General features: G+C 34.3%; 1 protein-coding gene and 1 pseudogene across 5 annotated transcripts in view; both read right to left on the minus strand.

Moving 5' to 3' along the window:
• Positions 1 to 8,718, minus strand: part of LOC143236239 (rab GTPase-binding effector protein 1-like) — a 78,021-nt pseudogene extending 69,303 nt beyond the window's left edge. The window contains exons 1-5 of the transcript XR_013019515.1: positions 8,671 to 8,718; positions 6,715 to 7,134; positions 3,708 to 3,843; positions 3,278 to 3,529; positions 431 to 552 (exon numbers count right to left, since the gene is read on the minus strand). The product of XR_013019515.1 is annotated as a rab GTPase-binding effector protein 1-like (transcript). The remainder of the gene's footprint in view (positions 1 to 430; positions 553 to 3,277; positions 3,530 to 3,707; positions 3,844 to 6,714; positions 7,135 to 8,670) is intronic.
• LOC143240797 (uncharacterized) overlaps positions 3,710 to 19,245 on the minus strand; it is a 42,356-nt gene continuing 26,820 nt past the window's right edge. For 2 of the 4 annotated variants that reach the window (XM_076483867.1, XM_076483870.1), the window contains exons 5-6: positions 10,375 to 10,452; positions 8,748 to 8,883 (exon numbers count right to left, since the gene is read on the minus strand). In XM_076483867.1, coding sequence (XP_076339982.1) covers positions 10,393 to 10,452 — 60 coding nt within the window. In that variant the 3' untranslated portion in view covers positions 8,748 to 8,883; positions 10,375 to 10,392. Of the gene's footprint in view, positions 3,844 to 8,670; positions 8,884 to 9,037; positions 9,085 to 10,374; positions 10,453 to 19,245 lie in introns of those variants that run through there. The other 2 variants (XM_076483865.1, XM_076483868.1) reach the window with 2 other exon arrangements.

Consider the following 19,245-nt stretch of genomic DNA (forward strand, 5'->3'; position numbering starts at 1 on the left):
ACATGATAATGAGTTGAAACAAATCATATTTCATACCCAGGGTAATATGTAAAGTGGAAAGAAGGTTGATAGTGGTAATCTTATTCTGTCCAGATGAAAATCATCTTTTTTGTCAAGGCCCAAAGATTAGGTAATGGAGATTAAATTGCCAGTAGTTGGGTGATCCAATGAGAGATCAACCTACTAATCAGAGGTTGCAAATCAAGAGGCAATCCAAATAAACCTTATAATGCAACATATATTCTGTTGAGACAACAGACCCACTACCACAGGCATCACACCTGTGGAATATGGCAAGCTAGAAAGGTGATAAAATAAAACTAGTACACAGAAAGAAGGTCTAAAATAAGGGACCCTAGACCACATGGCTCCTTATTGAAAAACATAAGACACAACTGAACAATAGTCAGAGGGAAATATGCTGATTTACCTGCTGAGAAGCCCAGACCTTGAGATCTTGGCAGAAAAAAATTGCACAGGGAATCCTTGTCATCCACCCATACTCTGGAATTCCTGATACTGGTAAATGTACTCCATCCCTGAAGCAAGGCACTTGTGAAGAAAACAGAACTCTGGATAAGGTAGCAGCAGAAGAACCTGACTGGTACTAGCATCTCAACTTAACCTTTCACGATCAAAGAATGATCCCAACTAATACAAAGATTGATTGTGTTCTTGTCCTAAAGCATGAAGGATTCAAATGATGGCGACATTTTCAGAAGAGAAAGACCTATCCAAACAGTGGGAGAAGGAGTGGTAAGAGTGTGGCATCTTATTTTATAATGTTGGGCAGGATGGCAGACAGTTGAACCCAACTATGAGATGAGATGAAAAATGCTCAGACCGAGGTGGAGCAAGAATAGGTGTCACAGTCCCAAAAGAGAAGCTTGCCTGAGTTGCAATTGAAAGTAAAAGCAGGATATGATTGTCTAACAACTGACAAGATATTTCCAACAGCAGCCAGTTGTCTGTGGAGTGGTGTGTGCACAATATAATGGAATGGAGTAGACAATATGATACAGCAGAACCCAAGTTAAATCAATGTGAAAATGAAGGGAAAAAACCCAGAACTGCATCATCAATTAAAACAGTAATCCTGATAGTTTTGTAACAAAATGTTGAAGTTGTAAGCTGTAGATATACTCTACCCAATCAAGGAACATAAACTCATATAAATGGATAACAAACTCTGCCTTAGAACCCTGAAAGTCAAAGGGCAGATATCATTTAAGTTGGAAAAATGCCTCCACTTTGTATTGGTAGGCAAAATCAAGAAGTCAGGCATTATGTTGGATAAGGCCTAACCATCCCTTTAAGTAACAAATAAGTAAATCTTACAGCATTAACACTGTTTCCATGTAAGAAAACAAAATTCACTTCCAGACCTTTCAGCTATCAATGAATTTGTAGGCTTAAAAAGCCCAAAACATCACACATTCCAAGGATCAACAGAAGAAAAACAAGTCTAAAGCAGCTTAACCTAAAGTGGTCTCCTTCTCATTTTTCATAGGTTACTTAAAAACTGTGTTGTTTATCACTAAACAACTACTTGTGAAGTAAAGTAAGTTGTTTTGTTAGAGCTAAGTAACTGCAGACCATCTGTCATGTCAACCTTAGAGAAATGAACCCCAGCACCACAAGTCTATAAACCTACCACTGACCCACAGAAGGGCTGAAAATCCAACAGACTAAAAAAAGAAAGCATGTGAAGGATTGCTTTAAGATGCAATCTCAGAGCCAATTTAAGACCAACAAAGATGCAAATACATGTCTCCTTTCACTATGAATAATATCTCTACCACTGTCAACCAAACTATGCTTAATATGCTTCTGAGCTAATCAGGTAATAATAATCTAGGAATACACATCACAATCATTTTAACAAACAGAATAAAAAAAGGAAAAAAAAATTAAATTACTATTATTGTTAAGAAATCAACATTCAAAAGTATCACCAAATAACTGTAATACTGGAAAACTAGTTAGTGAATGAAGTGCTCATGTACATCAGCATAGAAGGCACACTGACGGAGGTTGAGAGTATCACACAGCCAAAATTCACCAAGGACAACACAGTGGGAGATTAAAGACTGGAACAAGCAAGAAAAAATCAGAATAATGTTTAGATGCAGTGAAAAAAACACTGGTGGCTGAAAATTGCTATAAATGATAGTAGAAGAAAGTACATTTTGAAATTAATTTGCCATAAAATGTTTTTAAGTATTAATCAAAATGTAATTTGTACACCATTGCAAAAAAAATAATCAAAATACTGATTAAGTTGTATGTTCCTTAATTTTAATATGGTTACTCTGCTCACTATTTACGATTTTTTCAATGAAAGAAATTTATTTTAATATTTACATTTTTAATGTATTCTCTTCCTCTAGTTTTTATTTAATTACATAATATAGGTAATTTTAAACCAATTCTGAAATTATAATCAGCAAAAGAAACTACAGAGAAAGACTCAGAAAAGCTGAAAGAATATTCCCAATGAACTTCTGACCTGCAGTTTTTAAGAAACATAGTTTGGTATTTGTTTACATATATGTAAAAGATTTAATAAAACATATATATTAATCATGTTTTAAAATATGTTTATGCATATTTGTTCTTCAAAACATTAACAATTTTTTTTGTTACCTGGCTTACCAATTATAAATGAAACTTTACTTTTTTATAGTAACTCCACTAAAAATCTTTAACAGCTAGAAACTATGCATTTTTTACTTAAACCGTATCATCAATGGGATCATTTTATTTATCAGTATCATTTAATAATTGCTTAAGATACTATATGTGTATATGATCTTCAATTCAATAGCTTAAACTTAATTTAGTGGTTTATCATCAGGTTTCCTGATTTTGTTTTTTGGTTGGTAATCAATGACATGCTAGGGTACACTTGGATGTGATGTTCAACAGGGAGGTTTTTGCTTTACAATTTGAACTTTTTACATAAAAATATTACCATGTATTAATGTTTCATTTGATGTGTACAAACAGTGGTAAAAAAAATAGTAACTACACATAAAAACTCTATTTTATCTTATAAATTGAGGTGTAAAAATAACAGTCCATAAAAAGCAAAAACTGGTAAACTTGCAGTTGTTAGCAATTTATAGCAAGGCTGCATTTCAACTCAAATATTAATACTGATCAAGGCTTAATTTGGATAAGTATTTCAAAAATGATTTTTTTTAAATTAATTCCAAAATAAATATCTTTATTTTGAAAGCATCAAAACAAATAAATTACTATCATATTAACCCACCTTCATGGTTTTTACCATGATCCACACTTATCTGTTGTAGTTTGGCTATTTTTTTTTCCTGCTGCATCCTCTCTTCATCCTTCCGTTGCAGTTCTGTTACCTGGCGAAGCTGCTCTGCTGTTAGTACACCTTGCATTCGTCTCATGTCCAAGATCTGCAATCTCTGGGCTTCTAGAAACTGATCGTTAGCCATCTGCCACGTCCTCTTTAGTGCAGCATGTTCTTTTTTCTCTTGCTCTAGCAACTGACATACTGCAAGTATATATGAAACCAATGAACTGGTGCAATAGCACAGGATCACAATGAGCAGTTATTGATGTGAGTTGATGACAAATGTAACAGCTGATATTCATAAACACAAATTCATTGTAGAAATTTTCAATCTAATGATGTAATTTCAGCTTCTTAAAACACTCATGAATACATTTACCTTCTTGCAGTTCTTTTCTGACATGATCCATGTCTTCCTGCATGACTTCTTTCTGTGTGTTTAATACTGCCACGTACATCTCTAGGTCACTTCGTGAAGATTTCTCTGCTTGGAGCCCCTTGTTCAGGCTGTTCAACTGTTATATAAAAATATACATACTTTAGTTTTTCTAAGTTGTTAACTGTAATTTTATTACACTACAAAAAAAACTACTCAATAAAATAGTCTAAAATTGAAAAAAAATCTACAATTTATGTACCTTCTGTAGTTAAAATATATTTTATAAGCATACATTTGCAACTATGAACATTTAAAAACACTCAAACTTCTCATTTTAAACAATAAGAAATACCTTTGGTTCAATATATTAATTACTGGTTTTATATCTAAATGCTTGTAAAGCTTTCTACCAAAGTATGTATTCTATACAGCTGTATTTTTATACAATTTTAAAAACACCAAATGCAATTTCACTGTGGTTACAGTCATTGGTGCTCAATAAAAGTAACTTTACAATCATTCCAAAATTATAATCAAGCTAACTTTTTGATACTGCTTATCAGATGGTTTCATTTAATATAAGTAATGTTTTAAACCAGTTTGCCACGCACAAACATACACTTTGTTTTGCTCAGCAGGTTGATTTTTAAAAATGTTTTTTATTTCCACGATTTGAAACTTCTGGTTTCTACAGCTCTAACTGCCTCTTTTTTTTTCTTATACATGATGTTCTGTATCATTTGGTCATTCTTTCATCTTTTGTATACCTTCTTCCTCTGGACTGTTGAACCTCAGGCATTGGATTCTGGCAGATTAGTGGAATATACCATGTGACTCACTGTTTATCTTTGTTTCTCTACCTCCATCTCTCTAGCTGTTGGGATGGCTTGATTGTTCCCACAGAACTCTGAGTATCAATACCGTTATTCATGAATACCTCTCTAGCTATGTAAGATTTGGTTCTAGATACCAACACCATTTTGAAATAATTTCACATTAATTTCTCTGAGATGTAGGCAGTTCAAAAGACTTACCTACATCTTTTGTAACAGCTCTCTCTACATTCTGTTTCAATCTATTTCAATAACTCTACTCCTGTTTCTTACATCAACCAACAGGGTATTTCTCTCTCTTGGTTCCTCTACTTTCCTGTTCACAAGCTCCACTTCTGGGCTCATGTTAGCCATCCATCTTCTGAAAGCTTTGAATTTAATGGTGGATCAGCTGTCTCATCTTGACCACATCCTTCCAACACAGTGGTCCCTACACCTCCTGATATTTCTGTGGATTTATTTCTACTTTGAGAGTCCTCTTATTGATACATTTGTGACAGTTCTCTACACTAAACTTCCACTTGATTGGTCTACATTTTCAGACAATGTGGCCTTTATGGTATTCCCTTTTGAGCCTGAATTGTTTCACTCTCTTTTTATAGGTCTATCTTCTTCTTAGGGTGCTGTCTTAAATTCACACCACTCCTCAACAGATTATTCTTGTTATCTCCCTTTCATCAGCTCAAACATGGCTTTGTTTCTCCACCTCTTCTGTTTTAGAAATCCCTTTTTTGTCAGCTTCAGACATCATCTTTCCTCACAATGTTTCTGTCTTCATTTCGAAGTTTGACTTTTGTTCGGCCTCTTGGCAGATTAGCAAGTTTTTCATAAAAGCCTACTTTTATTGCTCAATCTTGTAAGCCATTCACCTTGCAATTTATGACCATAAATGGATGATTTGTTGATGCTGATCCATTCTCAATCATCCTTATTCAGGTTATTGGTCTCTTTCTTATTTCCCTTTTTTTTTTTACCAGTTTTCAAGAGTATTTTATTCATTTCTACAGACATCAGTTCTAAAGTAGCTTTGTTAATGACATTTTCTCTTTTCTCTGATCACTTTTTATTTATTCTCTGATTCCTATGGACCTTTTCTTAGCCTTTCTTTTCACTCACCTATCTCATCCAGACAAAAAAAATTGTTTAGTTTTTTAGTTTGTTTTTAAGCACAAAGATACAAATGTTCATCAGTGCTGTTTTTATCACAGGTACTGAAACCTGATTTTTAACTTTATAAGTCTACAAGACTTATTTTTGAGTTATTGAAGGGCTTAAGGTTCCTAAGGCTCTTCCATTCAAACTTTTGGGCACCTGTTCCCTGTACCATTTCTCTCGTAATATGGAAGGTGATTGAAGAACACATCTGATCATCCTACCAAGAAGCCTAAGTCTTAATGAGGAAGCAGCAGTCTGGAAATAAAATAAATCTGTTTCTGTGGTAAGAAGGTGAAGAAGTTTCCAAGGCAAAAATTTCAGACAAATACAGGAACAGGTTTATTTTATTTCCAGACTGCTGCTTCCTCATTAAGACTTAGGCTTCTTGGTAGCATGATCAGATGTGTTCCTCAATCACCTTCCATTCTCTTTATTTTCAGTATGATTATTCAAACCTGAATCATGTCCTTTGTCCTCTTTGGGCAATTCATCATCTTCCTCATAATGTTTCTTGTTGATGAAATTATCTTTTTTACTAGGAGAATATTCTTCTCATGCCTTCTTTACTACATTGACCAGTTGGGTTTTTCACATCATTTCCTATCACTGACACCTTTGTGTCACATTCCTTATATCATAGCAGTTTTTTTTAATTGCTGGGCATAATCTTTTCCACTGGTTAATCACCTATACTGTTTACGACATGATGTGCATCACAGAAGAAAAACAAGATGAGATACCCAAGTAGGTGTGACAGCTAAGAGTGAGGTAAGAGAAGAACAGGAAAATGTCAGTTAAGGTCACATCATGATATAGAAGGTCTCAACCATGAAGAAATCATATATGCAAGGTCAAAGCCAAAAATTACAAATGAGTAGAGAGTTACAAGTGATATGAGGACCATCTTCCAAATAGGTAACACAGAACCTAACAATTATTGGTCTAGAAAAAGGGCAGTCTCCACAATGATATGCAAGAGCAAACTGATCCAAAATTCATAGGCAATGAGCCACACTAACCTCATCACTTAGGGCAAACTTGTCACCATGCACCCAAATATCTGAGGAAAGGGGGGAAACCAAAGAGGGATGTGAATATTGGTCATGTAGTGAGGAAAAATGTGGTTCACAAGAAATAGAAGCAAGGGATAAAACATCACACAGTAGAGAAACAAAATCCAATATGATCATAGTAAGTCTAACTGAATCCTCAGGAGAGACAAGGACAATCATGGCAAAATCAGGAAGTGTAAATAGGGGATCCAAGTTCTTGTCAACCTGAACAGGCTCAGCATGTTTGGGAGAAAGTGCAGCAAGGTTCAGAGGCAAAGGTTGGCCCAAGTAACATTCAATCTCCCTGTAAATAAATGGTAATAGATGTCCTACTGGGTAGCCCACATCTGAGGCCCATTTTACAGCACCAGTCACACGTATAACCCCCTATGTAGTGACATGAACTTTGGAATTCAAAATCAACAACAGTCAACCAAAACTCAAAATTATAAATAATAGCACACTAACATTCTAGAATTAAATTAAAGTGCAGAAACAGTCTGAATAAACTTGAAAGTAATTTAGATGAAACCACTTCACAAATATACTAAAGCTGAATGTGAAACTCAAAACAAACAAAGAAAAAACATATGAGCACAAGAGCAGCCAAACAAGAAGTGATAGTTCAATAAAGATGCAAAGTTGCTGTCACATGAATATGCCACTCTCCTATAGGTGAAGTAACGCATAATGATTTGTAGGAGAAACATGTTGGAATCATTCGATTCCAATGAGGTTGAGCAGGAGCTTTGTGGCATGTATAAAGAAAATGTTTGCATTTAAAGGGCAGTACTGAACAACAAAAGCTGATCTTATATTTTCAAGACAGCTGGAACAGGTATTAAAGGTTTAATTAAAATAAAGTACAGAACAACATTTCAACCTTTTTAGGTCATCTTCAGATTAAGCAGTTATCTTTAGAATATATTTTTACTTCAAGTGGGTTTTTCATTATCAAGAATATCTAATCTTGTGATAAGAGGTAAGCACCATCTTGGAAGTGTGTTTTCTGAAATGTTTTTAATCCAATGATGCAATTTTTCCTTTGAAGCAGTTGCACCCATCCAGACAGAAGGTAAGTATATTCAGTTATATCAATTAATAAAATATATAAAAAAAATTCCAACAGTGACCCCAGAAATGAAACTCAAGTAACCACATGTCCCTGGAAAACAAAATGTTTATGATATCCATGCATGTTCCTCCTCCAAATCCTTGTTTTTCCTTTTATTGCTTGCCAGTCTTCCATTCCAGCACTATCAATATGACAGCCAAAGATAAAATCCCACCAAACTCCCACAAATCAAAAACGTTTTGACTCTTGCAGCTAATCAGTAACAAATTGAATTACTGTCTTGTCTAATCCAACTTGCATAGAATACAGATATGGAATTCTCCAATATCAGTTTAACACAAGATACAAAACAAAGGCTAAGATAATCTTTTCTCAAACTTTTTATCTGTTGAGATATCTGTGTTTTTTATGCAAATTTCAGACGATGCTCAGATATAAACACAAACAATTAGTAGTCAAACATTTAGCAAAAGAAATGAAAATGTTAAAAATACAACTTTGTGACAAAAAAAAAAGTCATCTACAAACAATTAAAATTTATGTAAGAAGTACAGTAACTTAACAACAGAACCAGCATATTAATTCATGGCATGGCTGTGTGTCTAAATGGTTACTTCATAGTAAAAAACATGTTAAGAGACTCTAAAAGAGAAATAAAGTAGTCAAAGCAGAATCTAAAATGTGAATGAAACATGTTGTCATGAAAGAAGTAAAGCTCACTTAAACTCTTAATCCACTGTACTAACTTTTCTCCAGATATAAACTAACCATTTTTTATGAAATCTGTATTTCCACATGAAAATTTTTATTTATCTAATTTTGAAATATTTTAAACTATAAAATACTACCTTCTCATCTAGTTGTCCTAAGACATCTACTGGATTTTGATCTTTCATTACATCAACAAGAGATTCAGAGCCCAATCCATTCACCAAACTTGAGAATGCTGTCTCATAAATCTTGAGCTGGTCACTTGTAGAACGTAATTTTTCTTTTAGAATGGAGATTTCCTCTTCTAGTGGAACAACAAGTGATTTCAGTATTTCAGAATCTTCTTGGGCCTACATTAGTAAAATAAGCAAAATATTAGAAAGTAAAAAATTTGAAATAAAAATTTTATATTAAATAATAAGAACAGTATTTACATGCCTTAATACTATTTTTTTTTTTATAAGTCACAAGTTACTCATTTAATTAAGGTATCACAAAACACACCTGTTGTTCTCTAGCAGATCTTCACAAATGAACTTTGCAAAATAAATCTGTAAAGGAACACTGCAGTTGATGTTATAATGTTAAAACTAAACATTAAAACTTAATTTAATGAATTTATTAAAATAGGTAATTTCAAATCATCTTACAAATGATCAACTTAAAAAGAAGGAATTCAAACCTACATGACAAGTGTCTTAAAATATTCAATTAGACAACAGTTGCACTTCTTTATTCTAAATTTTAAAATACATAATAAAATTTACTTCAACTGATTGGTCGAAGCAAATATTTTAACAAAAGGAAATTTAGTATTTGATATGTAGTTTTAAGGATAAGATTTGTAAATCAAATATTAAAAGCAAAAATATGCTAAGAAAACAGACAACATTAAAAAACAGATAATTAATATCTGAAATTTTATGTTTCTGTACATTTGAACTTTGATTTTTGAAACCTACTTACAATACCTTCTCTACCCTACTTCTAAGAATATGATATTTCTTTCTTTTACACCCACTTCTTAGCACTTTCTTACTTTTACAGAATAAGAAATGAGCCACAACTCTGAACTTACACCAGTAAATCACTCACCTATGTATTGCTTGTGAAGGTTTTAATTACTGAAAATGCAGCAAACTTTTTTTTTCTTATGGTTCATTTCTTATGTACCTCCAATATAAAGTAAGTTTACAAATATCAAGATCAATAAATCATGGATATTTCTTTCCAACATTTTCTTATCTAGCATAACAAAATAATGCTACATTTCATGCTGATATTTTGACAACAAAGTTAAAAAAAATTACTTTTACCCTCCAGATACTAATATAAAACTTTTATATTTGCCAACAATTAATTTACTGCAACTTCATCATGGCTAGTAATACATAAACTGTTTTTCAGAATTTGTAGTGCATAATAAAAAGATTTTTATGTTTTTGGTAAATTTTGGAGAAAACGACCATTACTTTCCAGGTGAAAACAAAAAAATATCAGCCAATGTTTTACCAATGTGGCTTCATTAGAGCTAGTTGTAAGAGAACTGTTGAAACCTCAATGATAAAACTCTAGCTAAAATGTCATTATTATTATTATCTGGAGAACTAAGGTATTTTTTTAACTTTATTGTCAAAATGTCTAAATCTCTTCAATATGCATTATAAATTTTAAAAGACAAAATATTTAAAGTTGATACCTATCAAGTAAACAGAAGTATCATAGCTTCATAACTACAAAAAAAACATTAATTTATAATTCATTCTCATACTAAAATAAAAGCTCTAGTAATGTTAAGTACTTATGCAATTAATACTTAAACTAAAAAAAGGCTTGTTTACTTTCTTTTTTTTGTATTTTCAAAGTATTTGTAAAAACTGCCCTTTTCTTTTCAATGAATAGGATCTGATGCCAAAGACCTGAAACAGAAAGAGAGGTAGAAAATTTATTAATAGGTTCTCTGAAGTATTTGTCAGGAATTACACCTCCTCAGTGAAGTGATTTTTAATATGTTTAATAACTCTGAAGGCTGTTGTTGGTGCACAGTTGAATCCTCCTGTAGTGTAGGATCTGGGGTTACTTTTACTTTTTCTAATTACAAGATGAATTCCAAAGAATTGGTCAAATCAGAAATCAAAACTTCTTCACTATGAAATGTCCAAAATGTCTAAAACTAAATACATTCACCACAAAACTTTGCTGACTTTTTATTTTTCAATTACTTTCTAGCCTTTACTATTTTTCCAGCTTTCAATTTTTCCAAGTTGACAATGATTTAGTTCTTTTCAACTGAAACAAGAATTAACTATTGACCCATAACCTCTCATACATGTTCCACTAGTCATAACTGTTTTGAATCAGTTTCCAAGCAACAAATAACATACTTATCTTATTGTCATAACTTGAATATTAACATAGTTTCAGCACATCTTTTACCATTGCTTGAAAATTTCCTTTCAAATGATAGCAGTGTTTCAAAACATGAAAAATTTAAATTATTAATAACAGCTTTTGAGTGAAAGTGAACTCTGTAATAATAATAATATGTCAACTACATTATATGTATTATATGCAGTGTTAATGAGTCTTTTGGCTCAATACCGGCAGTCTCCAAGCTGGCTAAGATATATAACACACACACAGCAAATTGCTCGAATACAACTGTTATGCCTTGAAGTGGATTAAGTTGGAAAAGTGTAATTGTCATCACCTTTATTAATACCAGAAGTTTTAAAAGTTTTGAAATAGAATTTTTGTATGCATTTATGCATACACATGCATAGCATTAAAAATGCATAACAAACTTAAAGATTACAGCTAATGAAATAAAGTCATGAAAATGTCTAATGTTAACAGTCCAATGAGATTACCAAATAAGGACATGAAAAATATTAAATAAAGCATACAAGTTAACTTAAAATGCAATTCAAGCCATAACACAAGAAGTAAAATCCAATGGTTCTTCTCATCTACACCAAAAAGATAAAATTTCAATAGAGAAAGCAATGAATGTTTATGATATCAGACACCAAAGCTGACAAAAGTGGCCTTATAAAATGAGTAATGTAACTTCGATTGGAAGTAACATGTGAGAGAATACATGTACAAAAATCATAGTTAATCATTTGGTATGATACATTCTGAGCTAACATGCTCAGATATTTATGCCAATATCAGTGAATAACTGCGAAGAAGTACTTCCATACAAACCAATTTGCAAACAGTTATGATTTTGGTTTAATAGAAAGTATCAACAGTTAACATTTTATTAAAAAAAAAATGTATTTCCAGTAATTCTCCTTCAGCTATAACCTGACTGCCTGGATTGACTTCCTTTGCCCATCTAAGCACTAGTCTGAATTTTTCTCACTTGCTCCAGTCTTTTATTCCCCACTTAACTGCCCATTACATGACATTCTACACTTACATTAATGCACCCTTCATCCTGGTACTGTATATAAGATATTATCACCACTTTTCCAAAATTGATCCATTATGCAGTCTCTAACTCTGGCCCTTAGTGGGGAGAAAGGATGGAAGAGTACGAGAAAAGGTAAGTATTATTAGAAGCATGTTTTCAATTTAAGAAAACGTCAACTTCCAAAACATACCTCTTTTCACACTGATCGGTTTGATCGTGGATTGATAAAATGGAGGTGCCGATGAGAGCATTCTCCATACAGAAAGCATCTGCATAGATAATGGATGTGTAAACAGAATATTTGGCACCCTATTAGGGGAACTGCATTACATCCAGAACAGGTACGGTCTTCACCTAGAACTTAATTCATGTACCATAAGTGGAATTTTACATGATTTATCATCACAATTAATCAAGCTCCAACCAGATAGCTGAGTTTCTACTACTACAGATCAGAATTATGGATTCATGGTCCCAATATCTTATGTCAGTGGCTAGAGTAACTGTACCATAACATATATGTACCCAAATAGACTTATGAGTGGATCCCAACCTGTAGCCAAAGAGTGATGCATTCAGAGCCATCAAAATTACAAGATAAATGCAACCAAAGTGGACAAGCCTCTTCCTCAATCTGAAGAAGTCTTAAAGACAGCATGGCAATCTATGAATGATAGGATCCTCTATCCAACCTGAGAAAACAGAATACATGAGGTCTGGAATTTTGAACACACTTCTTTAATTCACAACTGAGTGAGTAAGGTAGGTTCTTCTTGTCTTCAATAGATTGGGAAGGAACTATTCTACATTCAGAATTATAAGGAGACAACAAACCCTCTTCTTGAGCAATGTACAGAATCAATATTGATAAAAATATGGCCATACTCAACCCAACTACATAGCTGAGCATTAAATCTGAAAAGGTGTTACAATTAAGCTCCTGTGTAGACTGGAGCCTCTCCAAACAACATGTGGGAAAATATCCAGAGTCCTGGCAGAAGGGCACCCAACATTGCCCTCTTCTTCAAGAGTGGATAAACTTTCTCTAACACTCTGTAGGAATAACTTATGTCCACCACTCCAGTGAATGGAAACTGGATGTGGTAAGGGCACCCTTTTTTCTTATGGTTTATTTCTTATGCACCTCTAATATAAAGTAAGTTTACAAATTTCAAGATCAATAGGTTCTAAATCAAGGATATTTCTTTCTAACCTTTTCTTATCTAGCATAACAAAATATCACATTTCACAATGGTATTTTGACAACTGAGTTTAAAATATACTCTTCAAAAAACGAAACGCAAAAGGCAAAATATGAGACAAATTGTGAACAAGTTTATTCTGGGTAGTTCTGTATGACATGTGTGAAACTTTGCACATTCACTGCTGAACATCCAAAGTCTGCAAAGGCGAAGTCCACGCTCACTAGGTGAAGTTTAACGTCACTCAACGTCAATAACGAGTATGCCCCCCGTGAGCATCAATAACTGCTTGGCATCTCCTGCCCATGGAAGCGATGAGATGACGAGTCAAATCCTGTGGAATGGCTGTCCACTCAGCCTGCAAAGCTGCTGCAAGCTGAGATAGAGTCTGCGGTTGAGGTTGTCACCGTCGCAGATGTCGGTCCAACTCCTCCCAAAGATGTTTGATGGGGTTTAAATCTGGTGATCTGGAGGGCCAGGGAAGAACGTTGATGTTGTAGTGTCTCAAGAAGACAGTGGTGAGTCGGGCTGTGTGATAACGGGCGTTGTCATGTTGAAAAACGTCGTTGATGTTCACCATGATGGGTCGCACATGGGGCCTAAGAATCTCGTTGACGTTATCGTTGAGCCATAAGATTCCCTCGAATGTGCAAAAGGTCTGTTCTGGCATTGTAGGCGATGGCAGCCCACATCATGATGCTGCCACCACCAAATCTGTCAACATCCTGCACACAGTTTGCTGCAAAACGTTCACCTCAGCGACGGTAAACACGGGTTCTTCCATCCTGCCTACGAAGCATAAAATGTAATTCATCGCTGAACCAAACATGCCTCCATCGTCAATGAGGCCATACCCGATGTGCCTGAGTCCACTGCAGCCGTGCTTGACGATATTGCTGGGTGAGGATGACGTCTCTGACTAGACATCGAGGTCGGATTCCTGCATCTCGTAGATGGTTGTGTATGGTCTGATCGGAAATCCTACGCAGCCCTGGTATGGTTGAGGCAGTAGACGTCACAGTGGTGGTCCTATCCCAAAAGTGACGTAACCAGATGTTGCGATCTTCTGCGGGCGTGGTCACACGAGGTCTGCCAGATCGTAGATGGTCACGAGTTGATCCATGTTGTTGGTGACGATTCCATAGCCTTGTGATGGTGCTTGGGTGGACATTCACAGGTCTGGCAACATCTGATCGAGATTCTCCTGCTTCCAAGCGACCAATGGCGTTGTGCTTCAGTCAGTCTTGGCGTAACTGTATTGCGTGTCGGTGGCTTAACACTGAGCTATGGAAACCGAGAACCTGTCACTTTTATAGGAATTTTGCACATGTTGCATTTGCAGAACATGCAGATCTCTCAAACAAATTTATTGGACATGCATGCGTTTTGGCGAAAAATCCAATGTTTTCCTCCGTTTTCAAAGTGCACACTTTTATTGTCATTTTGGTCTGACAATCAGTGCTTTAACACGTGTAACATCACATACTCTGAGCTTGTAACGTTATTACTTATATTTCTCTTTAAAATAACAAAAATATCCCTTTTGTGTTTCTTGTTTTGAAGAGTATATATTACTTTTACCCTCTAGATACCAATACAAAAACTTTTATTTTTGCCAACAATTAATCATTGGAACTTCATCATGGCTAGTAATTCAAGAACTGTTTTTCAGAATTTGTAGTGCATAACAAAAAGAATTTTCACATTTTTTGCAAATTTTGGAAGGTACTGCCAAATCATGCAAATAATGTTAGATAAAAGTATTGAGGGAGGGGTTCACATACCAGCCCATACAATGTCTTCCAGCAAGCAATTCAACTGGACTGCTAAGGACATTAGAAATGTGATAAATTTGATTAAACACAACTCACAAAAGACTCCTTGACTTCATACCTCTAAAGGCATTAGTGCAAGTAACATAGCACTTCAAAACCCTCACTGGACATAACGAACAATCAAGATCTGAGAAGTCATCAAAGTGAGAAATAATGATCAGATGAAATGATGAAAAGAATTTATTCCCTTCCTGGCTGTCAGTCTGTTTTAGAGAAGGAAAACCAGTCTGAGAACATAGATAGAATGATAAAATATCCTGAGCACAATCAACACAAACCACTCCGACTAGCAATGCATGTAGGTCAGTAACAACAAAAATTAACCCTTCAGGGAAAGGTGATACATTGTACATGAGACTAAGACCTCAAACAGATGTTGAGAAAAGGGCATTTCATGCCACCTTAACACATCAGTTATGTAACTGAAACAGTCATTTGGGATGAAGAGCCCAAAAGATATGAAAAAGCCTGAAAGTTCTGGGGACTTATAGAATTTTTTGTCTTAAATATCAAGAGGTAGTTGATAAAGTTGCCTTATAAAATAAAACTGTGAGAGATACAAAACCCCTGTTAAATTCAAAGTAAAAGAAAACAAAAGTTACAACTGGCACTTCTGAATAAACTGGGTTCAACATCTTTTCGATATACATTGCTGATATGCATGCCCTTTCCACTGATAAATGTCCACTGTGGGACTTGGCAGAGACTGAGACAGACACATGGAAACCACAGAAATTAAACCCCAACACTCAGTGAAAGACTGCATAACCACCATGCTTGGGCTTCTGAATTGTTAACCCTTAAATGGCTAATATCATCAATTGATGATTTCATGCTTTGCACTCAGTACAGCAAACATCAACTGATAATACAGTCTAAAAACATTAGTTGGCAACCCCTTCACACTGTCGCGACCATATGCACTCAAAGTGTTGCAATCGAGTCATTTCCTCAGTGTAAGTCATGGAGCAGAAAAGGAAGAGTGTGTCAGCTAAGGGAATGAAGATAAAACGTTTTTTCATCAAAAGATGAAATTGAAATATTAGCAGATGATAATTATTCCAATGAAGAAGAATGCATTTCAGATTTTTTCATCATCATCAAATTCAATTGTTTCAAGCTCTAAAGATGATTTAAATAGTGAATCAGAATCCACTGGTTCCCAATAGGTAAGGTGTCACAATTTTGATCTATTTATTCATTTTTTTGACAGTAGAAATGCTAGACTCACAGATAAATTAGGCTAATGGATGAATCTAAAGAGTATAAATTTTTGCTGTTATATTTGATCAAAGTATAATGAGTCATATTGTGCAAGAAATAAACAGATATTGAGTTTTGTAAATCCTTTAATTCCAAAGAAAGTGATAGTAGCACTCCCTCTGCTTCATGGAGTAAGAAATGGGAATATGCAACTATTAAGAAAATAGACACTTTTTTATTGCTCTGGTGATGCTTATGCCACATGTAAAAAGCATGTGTTGGATGATTATTGGAAGAATGATCCTCTCATAGAAACTTCAATTTTTCCAAAGTACATTACTCGAAATTGATTCAGGAGATCCTTAGATATTTGCACTTTGCAAATAACAAAGAACCAAATGCAAACAATTGATTAGGGAAAGTTTAAAAAGTGTTTAGAATGGTGAAGAACAAAACTAAGGAATCTTTCTTCCCATTTTAAAAAGTAGTTATTGATGAATTTTTTATTCTTTTCAAGAGTCACATTGTTTTCAAGCAATATATTTCAAGCAAGTGCCATAGATTTGGAATAAAGATCTTTGTATTATGTGATTGTGAGGTAGGAATTGTAACAGATATGATTATCTATTCTGCAAGTGATGTAGATGTCCCCAAAGATCCCTGATTAGGATTTTCAAAATCATTTGTCAAGCAACTGAAGAAAGACTACCTTGAAAAATATCTTATATTATATACTAATAATTATTATACAAGTTCAGTATTATGCAACTTTCTGGTTTTTGTGGAACAGTTAAAACTAATCTGAAGAACAAAACTAAATTTGCACCTCTAAAGAAGGGAGATGTCGAGACCAAGAAACAAGGAAATATTTTAGTACTTCAATGGAAAGATAAACATCCTGTCAATTTGCTTAGTACAGTACATATAGGGGAAATGAAATACAATGGAAAGGATAATTACAAAACTAAACAACCAATAACTAAACCTGATATGGTTTTAGATTATACTATCAACATGAGGGTAGTTGACAAAAGTGATATGCACACTGGACAAATTGATTGCCTTCATAAATGCATAAAGTGGTAGAAAAAGCTTTTTTTCACCAAACTAATATCTTAATTTTGAATTATTATAGCATGTATCTAGTAAAAACTGACAAGAAGCCATCATTGAGGCAGTTTAGTTACAATGTAATTTACCAATTATTGGAAAGGTATAAAAGGGTGACAAGACATAGCTTTACTGTTCATAATAGACTTGTTGAAAAGGAAGTATTTTCTCAGCACTTTTTAGAAAGCATTCCATTCTCAGGAGCTAAAAAAGTGGACAAATACAATGTCACATATGTATGTATATAACAAGAAAAGAAAAGAAGTGAAAGATGGTGACTATTTGGTGTAAAGAATGTGGAATAGTACTGTGCATTGGAGAATTTTTTCATGATTTTCATACCCTAAAAACATTTAAACTTGTAATAAATAAGTCTTTATTCTACTTTTTTCTTTTCTTTCATATTTTGTTCAAAATTCATAATAAAAATGATAAAGATTATATTTAATAATTTTTTCCCCCAATTTTTTATGTCTGTAGTGAGCTGTTACCAACAATATTCCTATTGTTCAAGGGTTAAGTGAACAATGTCGGATCATGACTTCCTCAACAAAGATGGCCAAAGAGTAAGTGAAAGACATGGGCACTCCTGAAAGTAACAATGATGTAGAAACCAGGGCTAACTCACCAATTCTGTGTTATCAACAGGACCTGACAATGGGTTGGAAAAAATCATAGCTTGTACCTTGGGTAACATAAGAATTGTTGGAAAGGTCTAAAGGTGTAATCCAATCCCAATTGCCAAAGCCCAAGAGTGGGGTATGGGAGAATAAACTGCCAGTATTTGGGTTTTTCCAATGAATGGCCAACATAACATTCATCAGTATTTCAAAATGAGAGCCAGTCCACCAGAAAACCACAAAATACAGAATCCATTTTAAGAGGAGAATCTATTTCAGTAAAAAAAACTGATTTGCCACTGAAGTTATCACTTGTGGAACCTGGCAAGCTAGTAGAGTGATATGACAGGAGTGATTCCAAGGAAAAAGTTTCAAGGTTTGAAAATAAAGAGCCCTGGTCAACTCGTCTCCTTGATGAGAAATGCAAGACACCACTATGGAAGTGTCAAAGTGAAACCTGATGATTTTCCTTTTAATAAGTATAGATCATGAGACATCACTGTTTGAACAGAAAGAAGGTTTAAAACAGTGTTTGAAAGCTTCATCACCTGTATACAGATCTTGGAATTCCTATGAAAATACGCACTCAATTCCTGAAAAAAGACATCTATAAAGAGATGCATCTTTGAACAAGGTAGTGATAAAGGAACCCATATCTTTGTATTGTCCCAATCTAACCACCCCTCCATATCAAAGAGAACAAACCTGAATAAGGAAACTGTAGAATCCATTGGTTGTACAAAAACCTCAGAAAAGGATCTCGTGTGATTATCTCAAAGCAATGATGGATTTAGGTGGTTGAAAAAGAAAAAGTAAGTAAGACTAGGACCTCTCATTTAGTGGCTTGGGGCCAGATTGAGTTGTCTGAGCCCTACTAAGGTGTGCAATGAAAAAGATACTCCAAATGATGATAGATTGTATTAGAGTGAGAATAAATGTCTGAGCTCTGATAAAGAGGTATGTCCTGGTTGTACCCAAAAGTAGAATCTAGATGTTCTACTAGTTGCCACGATAGTGCCAGCAGTAACCAGTTGTCCAGAAAATGGTGTTTGCACACACCTAGGGAAAGAAGATAACAATAAAAACTTGTACAATTTAGTAGAACAGCAGAAATCATATGATACCACTGCTAATCCACATGTCAGAGCCCTCAACTGCAGTATCTTACCCCTGTGCACAAATTTCAGATACTGACAAAATGCCAACACTGTAGAAATGCAGAAACAGAATTCAGCAACTTGGACATCCACAATCTATCAAAAATGAGGATTGATTCACTTTTGCACCTTGGAAAATCCAAGAATTGATATAGATGAGAAAA

The sequence above is a fragment of the Tachypleus tridentatus genome, chromosome 13 (assembly GCF_004210375.1).
Source record: "Tachypleus tridentatus isolate NWPU-2018 chromosome 13, ASM421037v1, whole genome shotgun sequence".
In the NCBI taxonomy this organism is placed as follows: Eukaryota; Metazoa; Arthropoda; class Merostomata; order Xiphosura; family Limulidae; genus Tachypleus; species Tachypleus tridentatus.